Source organism: Maylandia zebra, linkage group LG19 (genome assembly GCF_041146795.1).
Source record: "Maylandia zebra isolate NMK-2024a linkage group LG19, Mzebra_GT3a, whole genome shotgun sequence".
Classification (NCBI taxonomy): domain Eukaryota; kingdom Metazoa; phylum Chordata; class Actinopteri; order Cichliformes; family Cichlidae; genus Maylandia; species Maylandia zebra.
Genome location: NC_135185.1, coordinates 1234637 through 1262196, shown reverse-complemented (window position 1 = coordinate 1262196; position 27560 = coordinate 1234637). Strand labels below are relative to the sequence as shown.

At 42.3% G+C, this 27560-nt stretch overlaps 1 protein-coding gene across 5 annotated transcripts in view; it reads left to right on the top strand.

Annotated features, from left to right (window-relative positions):
- Positions 1-27560, top strand: part of adck1 (aarF domain containing kinase 1) — a 90945-nt gene that overhangs the window by 38746 nt on the left and 24639 nt on the right. For 3 of the 5 annotated variants that reach the window (XM_004564153.6, XM_012922720.5, XM_004564151.6), the window contains 6 exons: positions 5627-5830; positions 17002-17160; positions 18103-18261; positions 18982-19098; positions 21790-21939; positions 23007-23204. In XM_004564153.6, coding sequence (XP_004564210.1) covers positions 5627-5830; positions 17002-17160; positions 18103-18261; positions 18982-19098; positions 21790-21939; positions 23007-23204 — 987 coding nt within the window. Of the gene's footprint in view, positions 1-4861; positions 4959-5626; positions 5831-17001; positions 17161-18102; positions 18262-18981; positions 19099-21789; positions 21940-23006; positions 23205-24378; positions 24682-27560 lie in introns of those variants that run through there. The other 2 variants (XR_013094477.1, XM_076877331.1) reach the window with 2 other exon arrangements.

Sequence of the window (27560 nt, the reverse complement as noted above, 5' to 3'; positions counted from 1 at the left end):
TCAGTGCCACTCCAGTGGACAGGTATAGGTAAATATACACGTTTAACAGACTTTGAACTCGTCACAGATACAAAGATGCCGCTGCTGTTAGTTCAACATCTTCCCGTGCCTCCTTTTTATCACCTTCCTTTACTCCCGTTTCACTTCTGCTTATCCCTCCATTCTTCCCTCATTGTCTAATCCTTTTATCCATGAACACACCGCCCTCTGAAGCTCACACAAACACACATGGTTTTCCAGCCTTTATTTTCTGTCCTCACCAACTGTGTGAAGAGGATGAACATAGAGATACGCAAATGCATTCTACACTCAGCTCCTGTGGCTCTGGTCTGTACCACAGATGAACTAATGCATCTAATTTGCTAACTGGTCCATTTGGTGGGACTGCACATTTGTGTAGATCGTGGGCGGTGGTGAGCATCAGCCTATCCCAGAGCAGCATTTCCCTCAGGCTGTCAGAGGCGCATTACCATGGTGATGTCATCCTCAAGCTGTGAGTTTGCCAGCATCCCACAAGGCTCCCGATTACTGGAAGGGAGGCGAGTGAGAGGAGAGAAGATCGATCTGATAATTAGGCAATAAGTGACAAACTGACGCCACGGTTTCGTTCTGAGGAACCTCAAAATTAGCTTCCAAACATATTTTGCGAGAACCGTCTAGGCAGTTTGAAGACTGTTGACCAGACGGAGATAAAAGAGCAGTATGTCATCTCTGTTTTGTTGTAGCAATGATATGAAGATTATGAATAATGCACGTTGGATATTTTTGTTCTCTTTCTTCAGTCCATCCATTTTCTTAACAGCTAAATCAGCTTCGGGTCATGGAGGTCAGCAACCTATTCAAGCTGTGAAAAAGAATTTACCCCGTCCTGATTCCACCTTAAATGTTTTAGACCATCAAACAAATTCTACTATTAGACAAAGACAACCTGGGTAAATACAAAATACAGCTTTAAAATGATGATTTCATTTATTAAGCTATTTACACCTGAGTAGATGTGGACGTTGTCTTTTTTTAAACAGTTATCTGTATTTTCTTCAGTAGTACTTAAACACCAAACTACACACAGGTGACAACGTTTTTCAGTGCTCTTTGTCTCGGAGCTCTTCTTGATAATATCTTCTATTGATAACTGTAGCCTGCGATTCATTAAATCAGCTAAGTACCTCGTGTCCTGTGGATGGCGCTATTGTAACCCTAGAGCAGAAATGTTTTGTCACAGGATAAAGGCGATCACTGTTGATCTGCTGTGACCTTTCTCTGTCAGAGGGCAACAGATGCCCCTGAGGATAACAGAGGAACTGGATTCACTCACTGTACGAGTCAAAGGCCAAGGATTTGTTCAGACACAGATTTATTTACACAGCTTTTTCTTCAGGTTAAGTTAAAGGTTGTTTTCTTTTGTTACAATATCTTCATCTACACAGAAATGATCTTTATAACCAAGCAAACCTGGATGTTCTGTACCACAAATACAAATTAATTTGAAAACATAATAAAAGTAAACTTTGAGTGGTCGTGTTACACTGAGTCACACCTTTCTCTGAACTGTTAACTAACCTGATTTCTGTTGTTGCTTGTTTTTCCCTGGCTCAAAATGGGCCTTCGGTTTAAGCATAATCGCTCGTTGTATGGCCGAGGCCGTCTGTGTTACTTAAGATTATTCCTGATTATTTGATGAACAAAAATAATTGATTATTCCATCGTTTAGCCGTGTAATTGGACAAAAGTCTTCTGCCTTATTAATAGAGCATTAATAAATATTCAAATGAGAGGTATTTTAAAATGAACTGCTCTTTGGTTTACAATTTAGAAATGCAATGTTTTAAAAACTGTGTACAATCTCTGTCAAGCAAAAAAAACCTAGCGTGGCTTTTACACGATATATTAAAATTAAATTGAAATAAATGATCTCAAGTACGATAATTTCAAATAAAACAATCTAAACTAAAGCATAAAGTAAAATTACCTATACTCTGTCTTCTTGGAAGGCTTTCTTACATTAATAGGTGGCAAAAATCATCTGCTGGATGACATAGATTTGTGTGTGTGTGTGTGTGTGTGTGTTTAATGAGTGTGTGTTGGTAGCCTTTTAAAGAGGTGGTGACTGTAATGAAGAAAAGTGGGCATGTCAACATTAGAATTTCTGTGCTTTGATGCAAAAACAGATGTTATAATGGTGTAGATCAGGGGTGTCGAACTCCAGGCCTCGAGGGCCGGTCCTGCAGGGTTTAGATCTCACCCTGGGTCAACACACCTGAATCAGATGATTAGTTCATCACCAGGCCTCTGGAGAACCTCAAGACATGTTGAGGTCATTTATCCATTTAAATCAGCTGTGTTGGATCAAGGACACATCTAAAACCTGCAGGACACCGGCCCTCGAGGCCTGGAGTTCGACAGCTGTGGTGTAGATGTTAATAATTAATGTTAATAATAATTCAGTGGCCCAGGTCAGTAGCCCGTGTACATTTTTATTGGCCTGTAGGGGAAAAAAAGCTTGTATTTTTATATTTTTAAGATTTTAATACAACTTTATTCAGATAATATTTTCTCTTAAAATCTGAAAAATATTGTACAAAAGTAAAATAACAAAAGCCAGACATAAATATGGTCTAGTACACCCATGCCCCCCTTTAGACTCACCCCTGTTTGTTGCAGGTCACTGCCTCAGCCTTCAGCAGGCGGCCCAACTTCACCATCGTCCCAAACTTTCATTACTGATGGAGCAGCTACAACGTTCGCTTCTCTTCATGTCAGTTTGTTGATCAGGTGTTTTTTCCACTGGGTCCTGTGGTTGGGGGTTTGTTGTGTTGATGTGAGTACGGCTGGCAGCGGGACTGTGTAAATAGTGAGCCTCAGTAAAGCGTGCTGCAAAGCACGAAAATGTCTCCGTGTCTGCCGTGGCGTTTCACAGGTGCGTCAGCATCTAAGGAAACAATTCGCATCGAGGATTTCTGATAATATAATCCAGTTATTCCAATAACGCCAGGAGTCGTTGCAGCCTTATTAAAACAAAAGAAATCATTTCTCACTGAAGCCATAGGACAAAGGTCAAAATTTAGAAATTGCATTTTTTTAAACTTCTGATGTTCAATATCAGTTTTTCATTTAGAATAATTTTTAAAATAATTTAATGGCACGAGGCTTTCTGTTTTACATTTTTCGTTTTTCAACCTCTCTACGTGTGAAAGCAGCATTTCCCCCAAAACGTCTTCTTTTTATTACTTATCTCCAAATATTAGAACTAAAAGCTTTTTACTGCGTATAGTCTTGGATATGAATTTACATTCAGAGACTCATATTGTGTAAGTGCTGCTGTTGTGCTATCTTGATAGAATTTGTGCTGATTTCAGTATGAAAGCCATGCAGAATAAGTAATGTATATGAATAAAATGTATAAATGCAAACTTAGTATTTTTGAAACACCGCATTAACAGTGTGGCTCTGGTGATGGCGCTTGTTACAAAAAGGCGTCCTGGTGCATGGCTAAGCAGAAAGACTCATCTGGTAATCTCTGGTGACTTGTTCCTGTCATTGCTTTGTCATCATCGTCCAGATGACACTCATGTCAAACGGTCCTATGGGAGCATGCTGCGTGGCTGTATGTGTGTGCGCCCTGGAGTGTTTTCATGTGTGTCTGCTGGAGGTTAGAGGGGTTAAGGGGAGCTAATTTCACGCCTCTTTATTTGCACTGGCCTCAGGAGACGAGCTCTATAAGCATTATCACTTCCAGCTGGTTCAAATGGGACAGACGGGACAGGACTGCAGACACGTAGAGACCAGAGCACAGAAGATGCTTTCTAGAGGCTTAGGGTGTCATTTGTTTTTATTGATGTTTTTCATTTAGATTTTATAGACATGTGTATCGTATTCTGTTTGTTCGTAACTGTTTTGTTATATTTTAGCTGCAGTTTGAAGATACATTGTATTAATATGATTCCTGTTATTTTTGCAGGACCTTTGTGTTGACATTGGTTCATTTTTCTTTCAGAAGTAAAACCAAAACAGGAATCTCTGACTCTGAAGCTCTGTAAACAGGAATTAAATGCACTATGTGGCCAGAAATGTTTGTGCATCTGCCTTCACAAGTATACGAACATGAGTGACATCCTGTTATTTATTCCTAAGGTTTTAACTGGCAGCTGTAATAGCTTCAAGCCTTCTGGTTTGGTTGTAAGTTAATGGGAATTTCTGACCATCCTTCCAGAAGCGCATTCGTGCTGCAGCATTGCGTGTTCCTTTCACTGGAACTGAGGGGCAGAGCCCATCTCCTGAGAAACACCACATCTGGCAACCTCCAAACTCTGACTGGTCCATCGCCAGACAGAGAACCATCAATCATCACTTGAGGGAACATGTTTACACTAGAGTCTAGTTGTGGCGTGCTTTACACTGCATTGCCTTGTACAGCTTGGATGCAGCTACTCAGCCATGAAAGCTCAGCTCATGAAGCTGTCTGTGCACCGTTGTAGAGCTAATCTCAAGACCTCATGAAGTTTGCAGCTCTGTAGTGAATGACTCTGCACACTATGCATCCGCTGACCTGCTCTGTGATTTCACGTGGACAGTTGGTATGACATCACGGTACCACACAGTGGTGCCAGTCACAGCTGCTCCTTGTACCATGCAGTTTGAAGTTTCCTAGACGTCTAAATGAGTTACATGACATTAAAAGACACTCAACACTGCTGAAATCCATCCAGTAACAAATCAGACTGTGTGACACAAGGAGCAAAAACAGACGCTGTGACAAGGGTTGAGAGGAAGATGCCCTATATGCACACTAGAGGGCAATGAGGGAGCTCGGGAAAAGGAGGCACAGGTGAAAAGAAACTGGGTAACGAACAATGAAGAAAAAAAACGAGTGATAAATAGCAGAAGTCAAAACCTGGGGGGCAGACAGAGACTTAATGTTCACACCTGACTGAAGTCCTACGGTGGGACCTTAGACAGCTGTGAGTAAACAAATACCCACAAAGCTCAGTGAACTAAAGTAGTAATGTAGTCCATCCCAGGCGCAGCCCTCTGACCCGTATCCTAAATTTGATTTGTTGCATTTTCAGCAAAGAGATCATCAGTAGATTTATTTCTATTGCAGTAGATTCTCTCTGTGGTTGTTTGTGCTTTTTGTAAGTAGAAATTTGTAAAGGATTGATAGAAATAAGTCATACTCTATGCTGAACACCATTGTCATATAAATTAATGGTTGAACAGCTGAATGTTTTAATATATTTTTGCAAATAGCAGTATTTTATGTAAACACTTCATGTCATGATTCAAATTACCAGTAAAACCAAAATGTACTCGATAGCTTTTTGCTCCTGTTTCAACATAACAATGACAACATGAACAAAAGGAATAGTTTGTCTGCTCTGCTGTGCCACAGTTGTCAACTTGCCATGATCTCCAGTGTGTCAGTGCTCCCAAAGACACGCTTCAAGCTTTTACCTCGTCTCTTTAGCAAGTTTACTGGTACAGTAACATTTTAAAGCACTGGGACGAAGTGCCATGCCACACATCGAACAGTGTTTAGCCTTTCATTGTCCCTGAAAGTCTTCATTTCTGCAACAACCTTGATACATTTTAATCAACTGTCATGATTGTTTTCCGTCACCTCCTGCAGGTGCACAGGCGATCGGCAGAGCGTCTTCGAGACTTGTGCTGTGCCAACCGGGGCACTTTTATCAAAGTGGGCCAGCACCTTGGTGCTCTGGACTACCTGCTGCCCGAGGAGTACACATCTACGCTAAAGGTGCTCCACAGCCGAGCTCCTGAGAGCAGCATGGAGGAGATCCAGCAGGTTATCAGAGAAGACCTTGGCAAGGAAGTAAGAGCAGATAAACTTGATCTACTGTAAGACCAAATGTTGTAGGCATGAACCTTTGTGATTTTTCACATGAGCCTGTCTTAATTGTGTGCGTATGTGTGAGTTTTAACATTACGTTGTGTGCTTCACCTCTCATGATAAGGCATCCTAACAACAGTGATTTCACCCTAATTTCCAATCTAGACATAAATGTAAAAACAGACGTATTAACAGTGGAACATTTGAAAACATCTGAACAACAGCCATCCTCACTTATGTCAAATTTTATTTCATTCAAGTGAGCAGAAAGATGGGTGACAACGGTCCCCGCAGTGAGGCCGACTATACATGACACAGGAGTGAAAGATGATGGCTGATCTACATTTATGGGTGTCTCTCACTCTTAGAGAGAAACTTGGGTACTTTTTTGAAAAAGATTAAAAGTCTGAGATGGAATTTTATATGAAAGACGGATGCAGCCTCAGTGACCTCGCCACTGTCTCTATAAAGTGTTTTGTTCTTGCTTGGTGTTTTGAAGCCACACAGTATCTACCCGAGGCATTTCAGAGAGGAGCTGTGGCAGTTGTTTGGCTTGAAGCAACATTTCCACATTTCAACTTTCCCCCCCTCAAAACAGTATTTCCACTTTTTCTCCACATGGACACACATTTTCCTTTTTCTTAATGGGCCCATATCACATATCTCTGTCGTGTGGATGTGACGAGTAAGGGCTGAATCTGCAAAATAGGCTGACAGCTCGTCAGTTTCTTGATGTTTTATCTGTTTTTTTTTCTTTTTTTTAAAACAAAATGAACATCATGTTTTCTTTAACAAGTCTTTAAACAAGTGAAAGTGTTTAGTGAGGTTTTACGTGACGAGAGCTGAGGGTTGTTTTCTCAGAGACCTGTGGACAACTGCATGTCTTCCACTGGTGATTGGAGAGAATGACACAACATATGTGAAAATTCCAACATTAGGAAACAGAGTCATAGTACAGAATCAGGGAGTCCAGCTGTCAGATAAGAGGACTCTGTCAGCATCGTAGCAGATTTATTCCAGTAAAGAATGACTTTTACCAAACACCTTTATGTTTGCCTTTCATTCGGTCTGTAGTTTAATCATTTTTATTTGGAGTTTCTTTCACTGTAATAGTCGGAGCATCTCTGTGCACGTGTTCTCGTAGCAAGCTGAGAAGTGGGGACGAATAAATCAGTTTAAAACTGCTAAATGACAACCGAGAGGCTGTTAATGCTGCTGTTAGTGTGGAGCACAACATTCAAACTGCTGGTGATGGCAGCCTTTTAGAACTGCAGGAGGAAAGCAATTATTCTGTTATTTTTAGACACAGTGTGTCGCTCTTCCCCTTCTCCTGTGTGTGCATGTGCTACAAGAACGGGTTTGGTAGGTGAACGCGGTGTTCCTACGACTGTTTAGGCAACCACGTTAGGGTTGGATTATGCTGACACAGCATTAATGAATCATTGTTGAGACCTTCATGATAAAATTCACAGTGCAATAATGGTAGATACCAAAATAATGCATATCAGTGATTTACAACCATGGGTAATGCTAGCCATTATTTGAGAACTAGTGTAATATTCATAGTAAACTGCGCAGTCCTTCTCAGTAACCCGCAGAAACAAGGAGAATCGACCTTTTCTCTAATTGCTCTCAGATACATCAGTCTTCTCTTGTTCATGTTTTTAATTAGGTCCACATTCAGTTTGATGTCTTCCAGAGTAGGGCATCATTAACGCTGAAAAGATAGTAATATAATTTGTGTGTCTACAAAGAAGGTAGCAGAATGAATCAGCCCCCCTCGCTTCTGGAGTGGCAGGAGAAGAAGTGACGCTGATGAGCAGCTCTGGAGGCAGCAGCGAAGCTTCGCCATCATTTCCGATCGACTACACATTTATCTCTTTAAATATGTGTGCATTCTAACGTCAGATGGATTTTCTCATGTATAAGTGGTTTGTCACGAGCAGTATGTGGTCTGCTGCTGTTTTCAGCGCCATATGTGGTGAGATGTGCATCGGCGCTGTGCATGCATGTGAGGAACGTTGCCTTGTTTCTGGTTCTCATTTCCCTCTAGAGTAAACCTGCTAAACATGCACAATATGTTCTTTTACTCTGCATGTACTACTACAACTACAACAAACACAACAACTACATCTTGAACAACAACAACCGGAGCTTCCATGGCAGCTGATAATAACTGTAACGACTAAGATTTGCAAAATACCCAAGAACACCATATTCTACAGCAGAGGTCGTGTTATCATCTGGGTTCTGCCAGTAGGTGGCAGACTGCTGCCTACTGGGAATCTGCACTTTCTGTTTTCCCCATGGATAAAGACAAAGAAGTAGGGCTCCAGCTGCCAGCTTTAGCCACCTTTCGGCTTGCCTCGCGATCCATGTTGGCTTAGAACAGCTGATTATAATAGCATGTTTGGATTTAAAGCCACATACTAGCAGCTGCTGTAGTTATATTTACCGTCATCTATTTGTAGTTATTAATTTATACCATATACGATTAACTTAGTGACTAATGTTACTTACAGTAGTATTAAAAACTGAGATTACAGAAAAGTACGTTGGTCTTGATCATTTTTATTTTTTTTAATAAACTGTATATTTGGTATTTGTATGAATAAGCTTTAGTAAGCTGATACTTTATTAATGTGGTATTAAAATGGATATAAAACACACGTATAAATAAAAGTTGAGATTTTTCAAAATAAACTGACTCACGTGAAATAGTATACAGAGTGTTTACAGACGAGAAGCTAAAAAGAGCCGTCGGGTGCTAAAAAATGAACCGTAGAACAGGCCGTGTGGTAAATACTCACAAAGAAAGCTGCAGACTAATGAGAGTCTGTTGATCACAACCGACCAACCAACCCGATGATGTCACGCTCTATACTGGGACAGGATGTTTTAAAACTAACTTTAAGAATCCAGCTTCACACACACTGTTACATCTATGTCGGTTTTTAAGAGCAGGTGAGCCTTTATATGTTTTGCAGCTTTAGTTCCTGCTTATTACACAGAAACTACCACAAATGTAATTATTACCTGAACCACATGCTATGAACTTACACCACTGAGGGAGTAGCTAACTGTAGCTAATGTTACTGGAGGCTAAGGTTGCAAAAAAACAAGGTTGTGTTGAAATAAGATGACATTATTATAATAAATATGGATAAACAACCAGATGTCGTTAATATGACTGTCAGATAACACTGATATAATTAAGCACCCTATGTTCAACAGTTCATTCAGACTGTAGCTATGTGAGTGAATGTTATCATGGTTTATTTCTAATGATAGACATGAAATATTCCAAAAGAAAATTGAAAAAGATGAATTAATTAATTTACTTCATGCAAAGTTATAATGATGTGAAACTGTTGCTCAAACAACTTCAATCATTCTTGGTTTAATTTCAAAAATCTAATTTTCCAGTATGGAAGAACCCTGGGCTGGAGAAGTAGGAGAACATGGATGGGATCTTACTTTTGTGTACTGGACATTTTAAATATCTGTTCCATAACTACTTTCTGTCCAAGCTGAAATATTTTTCCCGCACTGTGTTGTCATCCATATATAAGGTGTGGTGTGAAAGGGGGTCCTCTGCAATCCCATCAAAGTCTGAGGTATTCGTATAAATTATTCCTTTAAAATTTGGAAAAAACGATGTTAAATAGACCTTTATATTCTGTGATCCATGATAAAACAATAATTATTGTTTTCTTATTCTTCCTGTCTTTGAAACATGTGGATTTGGATCAGTGTTTCCAGCTCAGTCCAGACTTCCTGATGCTTGTAATCATTTGTTAGTGTTAGCTCCTGTGTAATAAGCAGGAATTTATCACAGGTATTTTGGGTAACAATCACACTTTAATAACCTATTAAAGAAAACTTAATGTGCTATTGAATAGAAACAGACAGGTTTGTATTTTGCATTTGTTTCCTGATATTAAGCAAAATCTACCAGAGAGATGTAAACATTTACTCAACCAGAGCATTAAACATAATATTGACATCATTGCTTCTAAGCAAGGCAGACTTCTGGGAACCTAAGGTAGGATTAATTCAAACATTATAATATAGTAATACTACCCAAATGTGCTAAAACAGCAGCCAGTATTACAGTGTTATTATGAGGTTATTACAGTTTATCTCTGTATAAAAATGGTAAAATCCAAACTCGCAGACATTACTTCTTGTAGCTGGCAGGTTATCATGTTGTTACTAAGGTATTATGTTACTGTCATTAATAAGTTTTGCCTCATGGACATGCCTTGACATTTTGACATTTCCACATTATTCCTCTGTTTTTGGGCCCCTATTTTCCAATTACATACAGTTTAGTACTATTACACTCTTTAACTGCTGTTGCTGCATGAGAATACTTGTATATTAACTGGTTATTACTTTGATAACTAAGTGGTAATAACTTGTGTTGGCCTTGTTACCTGACTATTATCGCTTTATTACCGAGCTGTAATAGAAAGTGCTGCTATTAAAAAGACATTAAAGCACTACAGTCACTGAGCTCAAACAGGCAAATCTGAATTAAACGGACTTACTCTAAGTCCTGCTTAGAGCTTGATAGAAGCCAGCTGTCTTCCTCACAGATCTTTAGGGCCAGGTGGCTTCTTTACAACTTCTCAGGACTACCATGACCTGGATGACTGAGGACCCACACAGACATCTTGTCACAGTGTAATGAAATGCGTCAACGATACAGAGGCCCATTCTTTCAGTTTCACATGTTTGTGTCCGTCTGCTGCTCAAAGTAAAGCGTTAGCTGCAGTTGTGACCTTGTAGTGATCACAGATGCACTCCAACATCTTAATAACTGAAACAAGGCTTCGTCATTTTTCACCCAGCGAGGAAATAAAAGCCTCACATTTACCAGCCATCGCTACGGCGTACGTTATGCAGTAGTGTCCATAAAGACAAACTCAGTGGTCCAAGCTGTCAAACTGTACGTGTAGCTGCTGCTTTACACAATGGTGGGATAAAAAGTGAAAGGACAGTGTGTATACGTCGTATTGTTCGTATGTTACATCTGCATTGCATTAAGACGGGGAGGAGGATATTGGAGTTTTCAGAGCTGAGCCTTTCACTTCTTTTCCTCTGCTAAGTAATCTGTTTTTATTTCTTCTCTTCTGCACTGTAATGATTCATGTCACCTCCTCCAGCTGGGCCCGTGGCGCGCCGCCATGGAGAAAAATGACCACCTTACTGCAGATACAGACACCAGTGTGTTGCCATTTAACTGGGAGACCTCAGGGGCCATTTTATTTGTGCCACAACTCATTTCAGGGAACGTATGTCACTGTGGGTCTGCCCTGTGGGAGCAGGCCCCACATGCACACATTACCATGTTTATTAACAACACAGCTGAGATTAAGTAGTGAGTGTGTAGGAGAGTACATGAATCAGAGGCTGCAAACAGGGCGCTGATTACAGAAGCTGTACAGTGATAAAGAGTTGGACTGTTGCTGTCAAGCCTTTTTTTCAACATCGTTTTTACAATAATGTAAATTTTAAGAATCGCAGATGTTTAAATTTCACTGGGATTCCTCCGATTTTTCACAGCTCCCTAAAGTGACAGGTTCATCTAGAAATTACACGTTTACTTAACCCATGAAGGCTCTCTTTGCATGTCAGATCCCACTGGATGCTCCTTCTCACAGTGGGCAGACATTGGTAAGCAAAGACAATTTCATTCCATTTAGCATATTTGCATAATGAATAACTCTGTTGTTCCCACACAGTCTCATGCTGCATGCATAATTCATTGTCCTATGGCATCTTCCACATGCCTCCCGGTCAGCCTGCGCCCGATGGGCCGACATCGTGTTCAAATTAGTCTCTTTTCATGTTTCACTAGGAAAAAAAAGCAGGGCAATTGTCCCAGTGATGACGTGAAAGTATCAGTGCGAGCCTGCCGAACACGATGCTGTGGTAGATGAGGGTGGTAACATTTATACAGTCCCAGCCTGCACTCTTCACCCATTCATACATTTCTAATATTCACACACCTGCAGGACTCACCGACCTTGTATCAGTTCTTAGTTGGGCCACGCTGAACAGGCAGTTACTGATTACTGACAATCGGCAGGCATTGATCAGTCAGAATGCCAATCACACTTTGAGTCTGATCATAGACAGAGTGGAGATTTGTGTGGAAACGGGTTAAATTTGCTTTTGTTCCCACTGCAGAGACGCGTCTCTGAATGATAAACGTTAATGTACTGCATTTATCGATTGCTCTTCCAGCCTTAAAGCCCCTGTCCCCCTCTGTCCCTAAAGACAAATACATGTAGACACCAGTAGGACCTTCTGTTCAGGGTGAGTCCCTTTGTGTGCTAAAACATGAGAACTTCACTGATTTTAAAGTAAATTAAATGTCTGTATTAAAAAAATTTCCTCACAGGTTTTATTTTTTGCGTCCCTGGAAAATATTTCCGACTGTATTTGTGTGATCTGTGTGAGTTTGTGTTTTTGTTTTGCTGTGTATGTACAGTGGGGCAAAAAAGTATTTAGTCAGCCACCGATTGTGCAAGTTCCCCCACCTAAAATGATGACAGAGGTCAGTAATTTGCACCAGAGGTACACTTCAACTGTGAGAGACAGAATGTGAAAGAAAAATCCATGAATTCACATGGTAGGATTTGTAAAGAATTTATTGGTAAATCAGGGTGGAAAATAAGTATTTGGTCAATAACAAAAATACAACTCAATACTTTGTAACATAACCTTTGTTGGCAATAACAGAGGTCAAACGTTTACTATAGGTCTTTACCAGGTTTGCACACACAGTAGCTGGTATTTTGGCCCATTCCTCCATGCAGATCTTCTCGAGAGCAGTGATGTTTTGGGGCTGTCGCCGAGCAACACGGACTTTCAACTCCCGCCACAGATTTTCTATGGGGTTGAGGTCTGGAGACTGGCTAGGCCACTCCAGGACTTTCAAATGCTTCTTACGGAGCCACTCCTTTGTTGCCCGGGCGGTGTGTTTTGGATCATTGTCATGTTGGAAGACCCAGCCTCGTTTCATCTTCAAAGTTCTCACTGATGGAAGGAGGTTTTGGCTCAAAATCTCACGATACATGGCCCCATTCATTCTGTCCTTAACACGGATCAGTCGTCCTGTCCCCTTGGCAGAAAAACAGCCCCATAGCATGATGTTTCCACCCCCATGCTTCACAGTAGGTATGGTGTTCTTGGGATGCAACTCAGTATTCTTCTTCCTCCAAACACGACGAGTTGAGTTTATACCAAAAAGTTCTACTTTGGTTTCATCTGACCACATGACATTCTCCCAATCCTCTGCTGTATCATCCATGTGCTCTCTGGCAAACTTCAGACGGGCCTGGACATGCACTGGCTTCAGCAGCGGAACACGTCTGGCACTGCGGGATTTGATTCCCTGCCGTTGTAGTGTGTTACTGATGGTGACCTTTGTTACTTTGGTCCCAGCTCTCTGCAGGTCATTCACCAGGTCCCCCCGTGTGGTTCTGGGATCTTTGCTCACCGTTCTCATGATCATTTTGACCCCACGGGATGAGATCTTGCGTGGAGCCCCAGATCGAGGGAGATTATCAGTGGTCTTGTATGTCTTCCATTTTCTGATGATTGCTCCCACAGTTGATTTTTTCACACCAAGCTGCTTGCCTATTGTAGATTCACTCTTCCCAGTCTGGTGCAGGTCTACAATACTTTTCCTGGTGTCCTTCGAAAGCTCTTTGGTCTTGGCCATGGCGGAGTTTGGAGTCTGACTGTTTGAGGCTGTGGACAGGTGTCTTTTATACAGATGATGAGTTCAAACAGGTGCCATTCATACAGGTAACGAGTGGGGGACAGAAAAGCGTCTTACAGAAGACGTTACAGGTCTGTGAGAGCCAGAGATTTTCCATGTTTGAGGTGACCAAATACTTATTTTCCACCCTGATTTACGAATAAATTCTTTACAAATCCTACCATGTGGATTCATGGATTTTTTTTTCACATTCTGTCTCTCACAGTTGAAGTGTACCTCTGGTGCAAATTACTGACCTCTGTCATCATTTTAAGTGGGGGAACTTGCACAATCGGTGGCTGACTAAATACTTTTTTGCCCCACTGTATTTAAAATGTCTCTTAATCTAATTGTTTCATATGTTGGAGTATGATGACCTCTCTTGGCTGCTGTAGATTTTATTCAGCTGGAAAGTGACTAACAGTCGGTTAACAAATATGTTCTCATATGTAATGATCTTCCTATAACGATTGTAACGTCTGTGTGTACCCAGTGAAACTTTGCACAAACATCATCACACATACAGCAAATATTAACATCTGATATGAAAAAAACAGATATCATGAATCATACATTAAACATACAAGTCTCAGTTCTGGTTTTTAAATTTCCCTTTCACCTGTGAATGCAGTGTCATGTTCAGCGCATGTGACCAGCACTAAACTTAACAGTCAGCAGGATATGAATCTGTGTGAATCACAACTCAATACAGAAGAATTTGAAAAAGCGCCACTGGTTTTTGCAACTTTATTTTACATAATTTTAAAAATTATTTGCAAAACAAAGTGATGATGCAGTTTTATTCCCCAGTGTTCAGTTTCAGCTCAAGGCCTAATTGATTCCAAGTTTTAATGAAAACCTCAGTATTGCTCCTGCTAAATGCTACAAACACCTTGTAAAACAGTGTGACAGACTAACCCTGTGCTACAGTATGTTTGACTTTTGAAATTTGCTCTCCCAAAGCTGACAATCAGATGATTAAGATAGGTTTTTAACATCACACATCACGTTTTTTCTTCAGAAAAATCCTTTTCAGCACCTCCCAAATTACAGGTTAATGAAGCGAACCCTGAATCACTCATGACTGAACCTCATATATCTCATCCAAGTCAGATTTTAATTCAGTTTGACTTAATATAGCACCAAATCACAGCAACAGTCGTCTGTCAGATCCAGGCTCAGGGAGGGGCAGCCGTGACCAGTTGGGGGTGAGGGGAGGGAAACAAAAGACACAATGCTGAAGAAACCAGAGATGAATAATAGTTTAAATGCAGAGTGGTGTAAAAACACAGAGAGTAAAAAGAGGGGATTGAAGAAGAAACACTCATGCATCATGGGAAGCCCCTAGGCCAGTGGTCTGCAACCTTTAACACCAAAGAGCCACTTGGACCCGGTTTCCCCGCAAAAGAAAACACTGGGAGCCACAAATACTTTTTGAGATCTAAAATGAAGATAACACTGTATATATGGTTTTTTACTTTTATGCTTTGTGGCAGTCACAAAGCACTGTACACAAATATTAAAATAAACAATACAATCAATAGACATTATACACAATGTAAAAGATCAAATGTAAAGAATGTAAAGAATATAAAATACGTAGATCAACAAAAGGCTTGTTTGAACAGAAAAGTTTTTAACTGCTTTTTAAAAGAATCCACAGAGCAACTAAGGTGTGCTGCTTATGAAATCCATGAAGTGCTACAGAGAAAGTTACATTTTATTTAAGTAATTAACACATTTTGAACTCTTAAAGAAATATAACAAAAGGAAAGGCACCCAGCTGAACTAAAATGATCCAGCAAACAAAAACTGTTGTGAGCCGCCCCCTTATATCGCCTTTGGGCTTTTGGAGCCTTGACCTGACTTTTAAAAAGTAATTGGAAAAAAAACTCTATGCTGCTAAAAAATGAAAAATAGATATTTGCAAAATTCTGCCTAAATATGTATTTTACCTGGTTAATGTGTGTGGCGGGGAGTGGTCTGCAGCGCCGCTGCAGGGGAGGCGGACGCACCTGAGCGGCACCCGCAATCACGCCTCGCCGCCTTAACGTCTGTGCTCTCTCTGCTGTTGTGTGTCGGGCTGTGAGCTGAAAAGCTACAGCCGGCTGTGTGCGTATAGCAACCGTGTGTGAAAAGTGGTCAATAAAGAGATGCTGAAAAGCGTGTTCATGGAAACATCGTCGGGTCTGCCGTGATATGTTTACAATAAGACTTATGGTCCCGAACCTCTGCGCACAGCGTCTGCAAATCGGGGCTGTACGAAGTCACATTCATCTTTACGCAGGACTGTAAGCTGTCATCTGTGAGGCGTGAGCGGTGTTTGTTTTAACATAGTTCACGGTGGAGCTGCTGACATAATGTGGATCCGAAGATCCATAACTGGCCTAACTGGGGTCGAAAGTCTCGATAAATGCACGGCGTTTCGGCGAGTATACCGGCTTCCGCGAGTGTGACGCTTATTTTGAGCAATGAAAAAAAATAACCACCCGGATCCGCGGGTTGCTGACCCCTGCCCTAGGCCTAATGCAGTGTAAGGCTGTGCCTCCCACTCTGCTTTCAAACGCCCGAGGAACCACAAGAAGACCAGCAGCCGAAGAAGACAGACCTGAGGTCTTTAAGATAAGATGGGCCTGATTATGTAAGACCCCAGGGAAAAGGATTTGAAATTTAATACTGCCTGTATAAACATGTGCAGAACTCTTTGATAGTTTGACTTTTATTACCAACTGCTTTTTGTATTCTTCAACTGTTCATTGTCTTACTGACTAATTTAGTAAACTTTTAATAATCATAACCCCCATTTGCATTTTTATCTGACAAAACTGTTCAAAAATATATAATTTTCATAGCATGGACATATTTAATAGAAACATTTAAACATAAAAGGCAACCCAAGGACTTGAAGATAGTGTGTTACTGTAAGAGCAGCTGTGATTTTGATGTGTTTTACCTGCTGTAGACCGTCATCACAAAGTATTTATTTTAAAAACAGAAGTATTTTACTTCCCCACTCAGCTGTCTTATGTTCTTACTTTACAGTCGGTTATGGAGTTAACTGTGCCAATTTCAGACTCAATTATGGTTTCCGTTGCTTTTTGATTTTGCGAGGGAAACTTCTCAGCAGATTTTATTGTGATGGGGCCACTTATTGATTCTCGGAGTGTGTGAAACAAACAGGGTGGCAGTGTGTTAAAAATCAGATGCAAAGGTGGGAAAACACAATCTGAGGCAATCCAGTACATAACAAGAGGATGTGCAAGATGCTAGCAGGCAGGGTGTGCGTGTGTGTGCGTGTACTTTGATGTTGTTCCCATCTCCTAATTCTTCACCTCTTTCCCTTCATAATCCCTCATCCCCCCTCTGTCTCCTCCAGTTGTCAGAATTATTTCTCTCCTTTGAAGAGAAGCCTCAGGGTGCAGCTTCCTTAGCACAGGTCCACAAGGCAGTGCTACATGATGGAAAGACGGTGGCAGTCAAGATCCAACACCCCAAAGTCCAGAAACAAAGCGCCAACGACATCCTAGTAATGGAAGTGAGTCTCTGTCTGTTCAACTGCTTTTGAATGAGTTAGGACATGTGGGGCTGGTCCATTGGCCTAATGCAAATCAATCAGTTTAAACTTATGATCAGTTTATTGACAACAACTTTGTCAGCTAGTAGGTTTATCATTAACGCTGTCATTGAATTCAAGTGTTCCAGTCGCTTCCGTGCCAGACGAACATTTTTGAAACAATAGGCAGTTCACAGGAGCTTAGCCAGCAGGTACCAGGGTAGGATGCCACCTGTGCAACAAGTCCAGCTGTCACCTTTCTGCACAATGAACTATTCCACAGCAAACTGTAAGTGGTATAATAACAAAGTGGAAGCTACTATGTACCATGTATATCTGTTGAATTTTGAGCTGAATTCAAGTATTCGTTATAGCCTGAAAAGATGACTTTTCACATTTACTGTTCAACCACATTTTGAAAGAAAGGAATATTTTGTAAAAGCCTCGTCAGCTGATTCCACCCAGAGAAACACCCCTCGTCCGGTATCGAGATCGTTGTATTGTGACGTGGTTGTTCTAACCTCATGCACGTTAGCAGATTTGACGACACTCCTTTAGAGCAACAGGAAGACATTTTGCATCTGTTTTTACATGCTGAGCAGTTCTAACCTTGACTAATGAACTCAGAAGAGCCTCTTTCACAAGTGATGAAGCTCATCTCGTCTGCTGTTCCAAACAGCACTTTAGCCAGGAGCGCAGCTAAGTGCCGGCATTAAGTGATGATGTAGAGAGTTGCTGAACAGCAATTTTCTGTCCTCACACTTGATTTGCTTAGTAATGATCTTTGCAGGGAGAGTCTAATCAGCCACTCTTATAATATGTATTAATATGTTGAGAGGGTACCGTTGTATATATGTTTGCTGTTTTATTATGCTTACAGTGAGACTGATTCTTCTTTTTTGGATATATGTATTTAATTTGAAGGTGTTGTTGAAGGCGGTTCATTGGCTCTTCCCGGACTTTGCCTTAATGTGGTTGGTGGAGGAGGCCAAGAAAAACATGCCTCTGGAGCTGGACTTCCTTAACGAGGGACGCAATGCTGAGAAGGTGGCCGACATGTTGGCCCACTTTCACTTTCTTAAGGTACTGATATGGGCATGCATGAAAATGAGACTTCCCTTTAGAGTAACAGTGTAACAGTTTTGTGTACACATGTATTCTAAACAGCTGGTTTTAATTTAAGGCCTTTGATTTATAAAATATGATTCTTACAGTTAACAGAGGTCAGAGTTTTTATGGTCTATGAGAGCTTCCCGTTTGCTGCGTTGTCAGTTATCATTAAATTTTTCTGGTGCTGTTTTTGAGACTTGCTTTTCTTTGTTCGGTTTTTATGTTCTTACAGTTAGAAATGTTACTTTTTTTTTTATTCTTTCTTGTCACGGTGTATTGTGCATTTTTATTGCTTCAATTTAACTTGACAGAGACATAAAATTTGGCAGAATAAAAGATGATTTTGTTCAAATTTGGTCCAATAACAAATGTAATTGTTAATTGTTTTCACAGGCTCATCTGTCATTCTGCCGACTTTTATGTTTCTTACTCACATTTTTCTCCTGTAAACTGTAATGAGTGGAATTTAACTAATTTTCAACTGAATGTTACTAAATAACCTAAAGTACACTAGATTTACTCCTTTGAAGCAGTTGTTTCATTTCATTTAAAATAGTACCAGGATAAGAACTGAGCCTTCTAATGAACCTCTGCTAAACAGCTTCACAGGAGACTGAACAGTGAGTAAATGTGAAAAAGATATAGAGGATAAACCTGCACATCCCATCGTCTGTTGCACATCTCTCTGTCCAGATTCCCATGATCCACTGGAATCTCTCCACCAAGAGAATCCTGACCATGGAGTTTGCAGACGGGGGCCAAGTCAATGACAGGGATTACATGCAGACACATGGCATCAATGTCAATGAGGTACTGCCTGCACTCTGATGGTTAATGGTTAATAGCTTACTGACTAATATTCAAGGTCGTGCAGGTGTGAGCTGTGTGTGACGGTTGTCCCCCCTCCCACCCGTCTGTATCTACACAGGACGTGTCCTGACGTCCTGTGTGTCATCTTTTCACCCCTCAGCTGTAAAAGGCTGATGGGTACTGTCATCACCACCTGGGTGGGAGGGCACTGTGGACACCCATTAATGTGAATCCAAACTCTCATGAAGGAAGTCACTTAGCATTTTCAAACTGATACCATAAGTGTGTCTACTAAAAGTCTCTGAGATGTTTGAATCCCAGTGACTTTAACCTCACGGTCAATGTCAGAGGCCAAATTTTCTGAAAATCTTGTGAACACAAAAAATCGAGAAAGGTACCACCTAGGATCTTTAAATTAATACTATTGGTGCATCTACTAGGAAGCTAAGGGGTAGCACTGGCGGCTACCAGTATTTTTATTTATGCACAACTGTTTTAGTAGCAAAACGCATTAAACACAGGAAAGAGTGTTCATAGCAAAACTAAAAATAGTATTTCTGGCCAACTTTTGTCCATGAAAATTTCATGCTAACACTGACTACAAATCTGTAGAAAAGAAAAGAAAAGAAACAAACGCCTGCAGGACAAGGAAACAGTCCTGTAGGCTATGTAGGTGTTAGTGCCTCATCGGGTGTCCTTCCCCCAGCCAGGAGGGCTCCCTGTCAGTGGTCGGCTTAGCGTTGAGTCAGCATAGCCTGCTAGCTCAGGAAAGGATTCCAGCGAGGACGGGTCACAGTCCAACATCGCTGCGCTCTCTCAGTCACAATAAGGTCCCTCGGTCACAGTGAACTTTTGTGTGGTTCGGAAGAAGAAAAGAAAAAAAAAAGAAGTAACTTGACTCAAAGACCTCCGCAACGTCGACCTCTGGCAGGCGCCATCTTGGATATCAGTACTCCAGGAACCACCTCTGTGTGTGGAGTGAAGCTGTGAAACAGTGTAAGTGAAGAACTGAGGCAACGCCGCAGCATGACACCGTTTAAAAATATGGTTTTTGCAAATCCTTGTAATTGTCTTGATTCTGTTCACCTGTTCGTTCGGTCTCCCTCCTCTTGTCTGCACTTTACTCCAGAACATTATGTTTATTGTTTCTGACTATTGTATTTTCTAAAACCTAAAGAGAATTATGGATTTGATCAACTGGTCTCTGAATGCTATTGACACCCTTTTCTCAACGAGAAGTCTGGGCTCGGGAGAGCCCGAGTGCCCTGGAGGTACTTTCCCTGCCGGATACACGATGGACGGGTGGCAGAAATGGAGGATCGTGTGCCTGGCGGGACTGTCGATCGAGGACGCTGAAGATATCGACCTATTCGAAACCATGATAACAGGGTTCTTGCTGATCGGAGCTGGCTTGGCCCTGGCTTATCGGAGAATTAAGAAAGCGGAACCGGCTGTTCAAACGCCCACAAGACTGTCCGCTGGGATGAGGTGCGACTTCACAGAAAGGGCTCACTGAGTGCAGCACGGTTAAGACCTTGGAGAAGCTTACGGCTGCCATGAATACTCAGAATAACCTCTGAGCGTACATTGGATTACATCAGGGAAAAGTCCACTTCGAACAACACCTCTGAGTGGTAGTCAGATTACATCTTGGAGCAGCTGACTGCGGTCGTGAGGTCTCAGAATCTGCTCTTTGAGCACAAGAATGACAAGACCACAGAGCACAAGTTTGATAACATCATGGAGAAACTTGCGGTTCTCCAACGGGAGATTGAGAGACCAGTGTTGGAGTGTTAAAGAACAGCTTTGAAATTCTCATGACCATCATAATGCGGCTATCCCATCGGCGCCAGCTGTGGGCTCAAAGCCAGAGCCGAACAAAAACTCCCTGATAACGACTGTGTTGAGTTTGTTCTTCCCATTCCATGCAAGGCCACCTGGGTTGGCTGGAAGACTGTTTACTTAGCCTGGCAGGGCGAAGGACACTGTCTCAGCTGAACTATGGACACACACACACATACATATACTGATACTGATAAGCACTCACTGACGCATCACCCTCCCTACCCTGGATCCAATGCCACCTCCAACGCTTGCCTCCCCTCTGATGTGGACATCGGGTCAGTTGGAGGCGCAGTCGAAGATTGCAGCGGTCCCAGATCAGATGTACACACTGGAACTCTTCCCCATGTTGCTGTCTGTGTTTATTGTGCTGTGGTGTGTTGATATCTGTGCATTCCTGTATTATCCTTCTGTGTTGCACATTTCAATGTTATTTTTTTCCTCGCTACCTAGCCTGACCTGTCTCCCCAATGTGATGTTTGTGTATTGTATGTACGGTCGGCAAGGTCTGTCATCTCGGTTGTGGGCAAAAGACCTGCAACTGACAAATAAAGGCCATCTCTCATCTCTCATCTCACCTGATTAGTAGGTTAGTGCTTTTCCTGCCGTCAGCTTTGAAGGCTTTTTTCCCCTCTTTGTCTTTGTAGTAATTAAACTGCATTTTTCTTGGACTCACTGCCATCAGACTCATTTATTTCTTCTGCATTTGGGTCAAAAAGACAGAAAAACTTCTACATTTTCTTTCTTGAACAGCACAAACCAAGAACTGCTGAACTCTTATTTTAAGCTTCTTCTCTCTTCTTCTTTTTCTGATTTAACTTTACACATTCCCCTTCATGTTTTCAACAGATCTCAGAAAACCTGGGCAAGATGTACAGTGAAATGATCTTTGTCCACGGCTTTGTTCACTGTGACCCCCACCCAGGCAATGTGCTGGTCCGAAAGTGTCCGCAGACCAAAAAGAACGAGGTTGTTCTGCTTGATCACGGCCTGTATCAGGTGGGAAATCTCGATCTTGCCTGTGCAGAAAGAAAATGCCATTTGTTCCAATATTGCTGTCCATTTTTCATGCTGTTGGCTGAGGCCTTGAGTCAAAGGGTAGACAGCTAAGATGCACATGAAAAATAAACATACACACTTTAACAGGCACACTTTTATTAGAGCTACACAGGATAAAAGCTTTTTGATAAACAACTCATTTGATGTTGTTCTCAGCAGAGTGCTGTGTTTGAATGCACCACCGCCTTAATAATACAGGCACATGTGTGCACTCATGTCCTAGACACACAAACAAACACACACACTCCTTGATTATTAACACACTCGTTCTTTCAAACACCCACAGTCTGATACAGACATGGACCATTCTTCCATAAGTTTATTTTCTGCCTATTTCTTTGTGCATAAAGAGGATTTTAGTAATAAATATGCAACTCCATCATTTTTGACACACAGTACCAGTACACAGAGACTTCCCTTGGATCATAATAGCACCAATTTATTCCTAATGATTTGAGATTTCATCTGTGATTTTGGAGAAGAATATTAATCAAGCTAAGATAGACACACATACACATACTCATGTTCAGTGTTATTACCAGTAGGATACTATGCAGGGCTTTTGTGCTCCAAGTGCTGGAGTTGGTAAATGGTTCTTAGCAGGGGGATTAAATATGCCTAAAGTAAGAAATGCATTAAGAGATGAAGCAGATTTCTCTCTTTTTGTAACCCTAAGCCCTAAAAGCCTGAAGAGACACTGTGGTAACTGCTTGGACACCTTGGTTTGTGAATGTGATAACTTCAAACTTCAAATCTCAGTGACCTCGACGTCAGAAGTCAAGTTTTCTGAAAAAAATGTGAATGCATTAACCCAAGAAGGAAGTCGCCTAGGATGTTCAAGTTGATACCACAGGTGCATCTACTGAAAATCTCAGATGGGTTCAAGTCTCAGTGACCTCAGTGATCTACTACAGTGTAAAACAGTGAATATAGTGCTGGTATTACTGCCCAGCCTCTTACCTGTGAACCAGTCACTCTTAATCACATATTCTCTGCTGCCTCCATAGGTTCTGCAACCAGACTTCAGGTTGAACTACTGTCAGCTGTGGCAGGCTTTGATTAAGGGCGACATGTCAGGGGTGGAGCGTTACAGCCGCAGACTGGGCGCTGGGGATCTGTACCCCCTCTTTGCCTGTGTACTGACTGCTCGGTCCTGGAAGGCGGTGAATGCCGGTATTAGTTCTGTACCTGTCACCCGTTCCGAGGTATGAACTTGTACACACTCAAGCTTACTGTTACTTCATCATCTTATCCTCTCAATTTGACCTGAAACCATGACAGACTGGTATTACTGTTTTATTACTACTGCTGTGAATAAGAGTAAATTGTAGTGTAATGGATCATTTTAGGTTTTGGCTTTGACACCGTTGCTGGGTTGATTGTACATTGGTCCACTGGTAATGCTTCAGCGCTCCAGTAGGGGGATTCATGCAAATAAGAAAAGAATGCAATGATTTGCAAATGAATTCAACCCATATTTTATTTGCAGAAACACAGAAACACAGAAAATACATCAAATGTTTAAACTGAGAAAATGTACCACTTAAAAACAAAAAGCAAACAATATGATGAAGACAGCGAGACAAAACACAATGAGGGTACAAATAACTGCAGAAGTTAACACAACTGCTGGGAACACACAGGTCCAAGCAACTGGGAAACGAGACTGGGAAACTAAAACTGAATATTAAACACACAAGACAAGGGCTACCAAAGTCAGAGAGGAAATAACATAACGGAATACCTAATACAGAGACGAAGGGAAGTGGAGAACTATGGCTGTAAAATTACAAGAGTGTACAGAACCGACAATATCTATAACTGGGGAATAAATACAAATGGAGTACACTACGGTCTACAGGGATAGAAGAGAGAAAACTGTACATAACTGAACATAAACAATGAGTCCAAAATATACAAAATGCTTCGTCAGAGATCCAGGACCCTGACAGAAGCAACAAAACCGTCCTCTCAAAAATATGTTGTCTTAATAGGAGCATATGTGGCCTGTAAACCTGTATGTACTATTCAGCAGGCATGGTGCCTTTCCAGATGTGTACTAATGTACCTCCATGCCACCAGAGATGCAGGCTTCTGAACTGAATGCTGATAATAAGGTCCATCTCCAGTTTATGGTGGAGGACACATTCATTTTGTTGGTACATGGACTGTTATTTTTTTCAATACCTGCTTGGTCAACATTCAGTGAAATTCAGAACAACAACTATCAGGAATTTCTTACAGTCCAATTATTGCTACAAAAAATAAAACGACAACAAAAAGCGAAACAAGATACTGTACTGTGATCCAGTGATCCAGAGGTAGAGCAACAGGTTGTTCTTGTGCTGCCATGATTAGTGCCTCTGTGCTGTCTTTCAGTCCAGCTTTGTCCAGCCACTGGTAGGATTTCTGGATATCAGCCACCTCCTCTATCTGCCGGTGGTACATACCGTGCAGGGGCCTGTCCTTCCATGATGGTTCCTCGTCTCCCTCCACTTTCTTGGGTTTCTGCTGCCTGAGGTATTCACTGAGCACGTTGGGGCCATCTTCGTGATGTATTCGTGGATGTTCGTTGTCTCATCCTGGACTGTGGTGCTGACACTCACCAGTCCCCGGCCCCCTTCCTTCCGCTTAGCGTACAGCCTCAAGGTGCTGGACTTGGGGTGAAACCCTCCATGCATGGTAAGGAGCTTTCTTGTCTTTATGTCAGTGGCTTCTATCTCCTCCTTTGGCCAGCCTATTACCCCAGCAGGGTACATGATCACGGGCAGGGCGTAGGTGTTGATAGCCCGGATCTTGTAAATGGTAAATGGCCTGCATTTGTATAGCGCTTTTCTAGTCCATAGGACCCCAAAGCGCTTTACACTACATTCAGTCATTCACCCATCCACACACACATTCACACACTGGCGATAGCAAGCTACATTGTAGCCACAGCTGCCCTGGGGCGCACTGACAGAGGATCTTGTTCTTACCGTTCAGCTGACTCCTCAGGACTTGCCTGACCCTCTGCAGGTACTTGGTGGTTGCAGCTTTTCTAGCGGCCTCTTCATGGTTCCCATTTGCCTGCGGGATCCCCAGGTACTTGTAACTGTCCTCTATGTCTGCAATGTTGCCTTCTGGTAGTTCAATCCCCTCAGTTCTGACTACCTTCCCTCTGTTTGTTACCATCCGACTACACTTCTCCAGCCCGAACGACATTCCAATGTCATTGCTGTATAGCCTGGTAGTGTGGATCAGTGAATCGATGTCTCGTTCACTCTTGGCATACAGCTTGATGTCATCCATGTACAGGAGGTGGCTGACAACTGCTCCGTTCCGTAGTCGGTATCCGTAGCCAGTCTTGTTAATGATCTCACTGAGGGGGTTCAGGCCTATGCAGAACAGCAGTGGGGACAGAGCATCTCCTTGGTAGATCCCGCACTTGATGGTGACTTGTGCTATGGGCTTGGAGTTGGCCTCTAGTGTTGTACGCCACATCCCCATTGAGTTCCTGATGAAGGCTCTTAGGGTCCCATTGATCTTGTACAATTCTAGGCATTCCAGTATCCAGCTGTGGGGCATTGAGTCATAGGCCTTCTTGTAATCAATCCAGGCAGTGCACAGGTTGGTCAGTCTGGTCTTGCAGTCTCTGCTGACTGTTCTGTCTACCAGTAGCTGGTGTTTTGCGCATCTGGTATTCTTGCCAATTCCTTTCTGTGTCCCGCTCATGTATTGACCCATGTGCCTGTTCATCTTAGCCGCTATGATGCCTGACAGGAGCTTCCATGTAGTACTGAGGCAGGTTATTGGTCGGTAGTTGGAGGGGACCGGTCCCTTCTGGGGGTCGTTGAGGATCAGGACTGTCCGGCCTTCGGTTAGCCATTCCGGGTGTCTCTCGTCAACTAGCAGCTGGTTCATTTGTGCTGCCAGGCACTCGTGGAGTGCAGTCAGCTTCTTCAGCCAGTAGGCATGAACCATATCAGGGCCTGGTGCTGTCCCACTCTTCATACTGGAGACCCTTTCTTGGATATCTGCCACGGTGATGGTTACTGGACCCTGTTCAGGGAGGTCGCTGTGGTCTGCCCTCAGATCCTCTAGCCACTGAGCATTGCCGTTATGGGTTGTGTCCTTCTCCCATATGCTCTTCCAGTATTGTTCTGCCTCCAGCCTTGGTGGTGCTGTTCTCATATTGTTCCCCTGCCACTGAGAGTACACCTTGGCTGGTTCCATGGAGAACAGCTGGTTTATTCTCTTGCCTTCTATCTCTCTTTAAGCGGCTGGCCAAGGCTGTGAGTCGTTGCTTGGCAGTTTCCAAGGCCTCAGGTATGGACAGCTTCCTGTACTTCTTAGGCACCTTCCTCATCGCGCCTTTCTGCAACTCCAATAGTTGGCTAACCTCCCTCCGTGCTACCTTGATCTTAGCCTCTAGCCTCCTTCTCCATGGAGGGTACTGCCCCTTGTCGCTGTTCAACTTGTAGCCAAGCATCTCACTGATCACTGCTGCCGTATTGTAAATCAGCTTGTTAGTCTCGGTAATCGTGGCTGTAGGTATCGTCCGTAGTGCTGCATTAACATCATCTAGCAGACCTTCTGAGGGTACTTCACGTAATCTTGGTAACCGGCTACGGGGGGTCCAGGTTTCAAGCTTGGCCATGATCCTATTTTTCAGGTCAGTTCCTCTCACACTCAACGATCCTTCTCCTATCGCACTTGGAGCTTGATACCCAATCTCGGGTGGGGGTGATGATATCTCCCTCCTGACCTGGCGTCCTGGCTCCCCCTTGCCGTAGCATTTGTGTTGTACCTCGTCAATCTCTAGCTGTGAGAGCAGTCCCTTCTTTCGAATGTTGGAACACTGAGCTACTAGTTGTTTATTCATGTAACCCCTTCCGCCAGCGTCTTCTACCGCTGCTCCATTGAAAGTGTGCTGACATATTGCATCGGTGTGTGGTTCTCCAGCTGCACCACAGCACACAGAAAGGCACTCCAGAGGGTCATCAACATGGCCCAAAAAATCATTGGACATCCTCTTCCCTCCCTGAAGGACCTGTACAGCACTCGCTGTCTCAAGAGGGCACGCAGCATCCTACGGGACTGCACACACCCAGGACACCGGGTGTTTAAGCTGCTGCCGTCTGGCAGGAGGTTCAGGCTGCTGAGGTCCCGAACAAATAGACTCAAGGACAGCTTTTACAACAGGGCAATAGCCCTGATCAATGTAAATAGCTGACCTGACTGGATACCTCCCTGGACTTTTTAGGGGGAGGTAACAATGTTTAAAACGATAACAATAATATTTATATTTATAACAAGGTGCAATAATAATTAATGTGCAATAATAACAGTGTGCAATACACATACACTTATTCTTCTTTTTTATACTAAGTCAATATACTGTGTTGTGTTGTTTGTTACGTTGTGATGTGTCATATCGTGTCGTGTTGTGTTATATGTAGTGCCGACGTAGGACAGTTTTTCCAATTTCATTGTACTACTGTACTATGTATGACTGTGCAATGACAATAAAGAGTTATCTTATCTTATCTTATCTTATCTTATCTTATCTTATCTTACTTGCG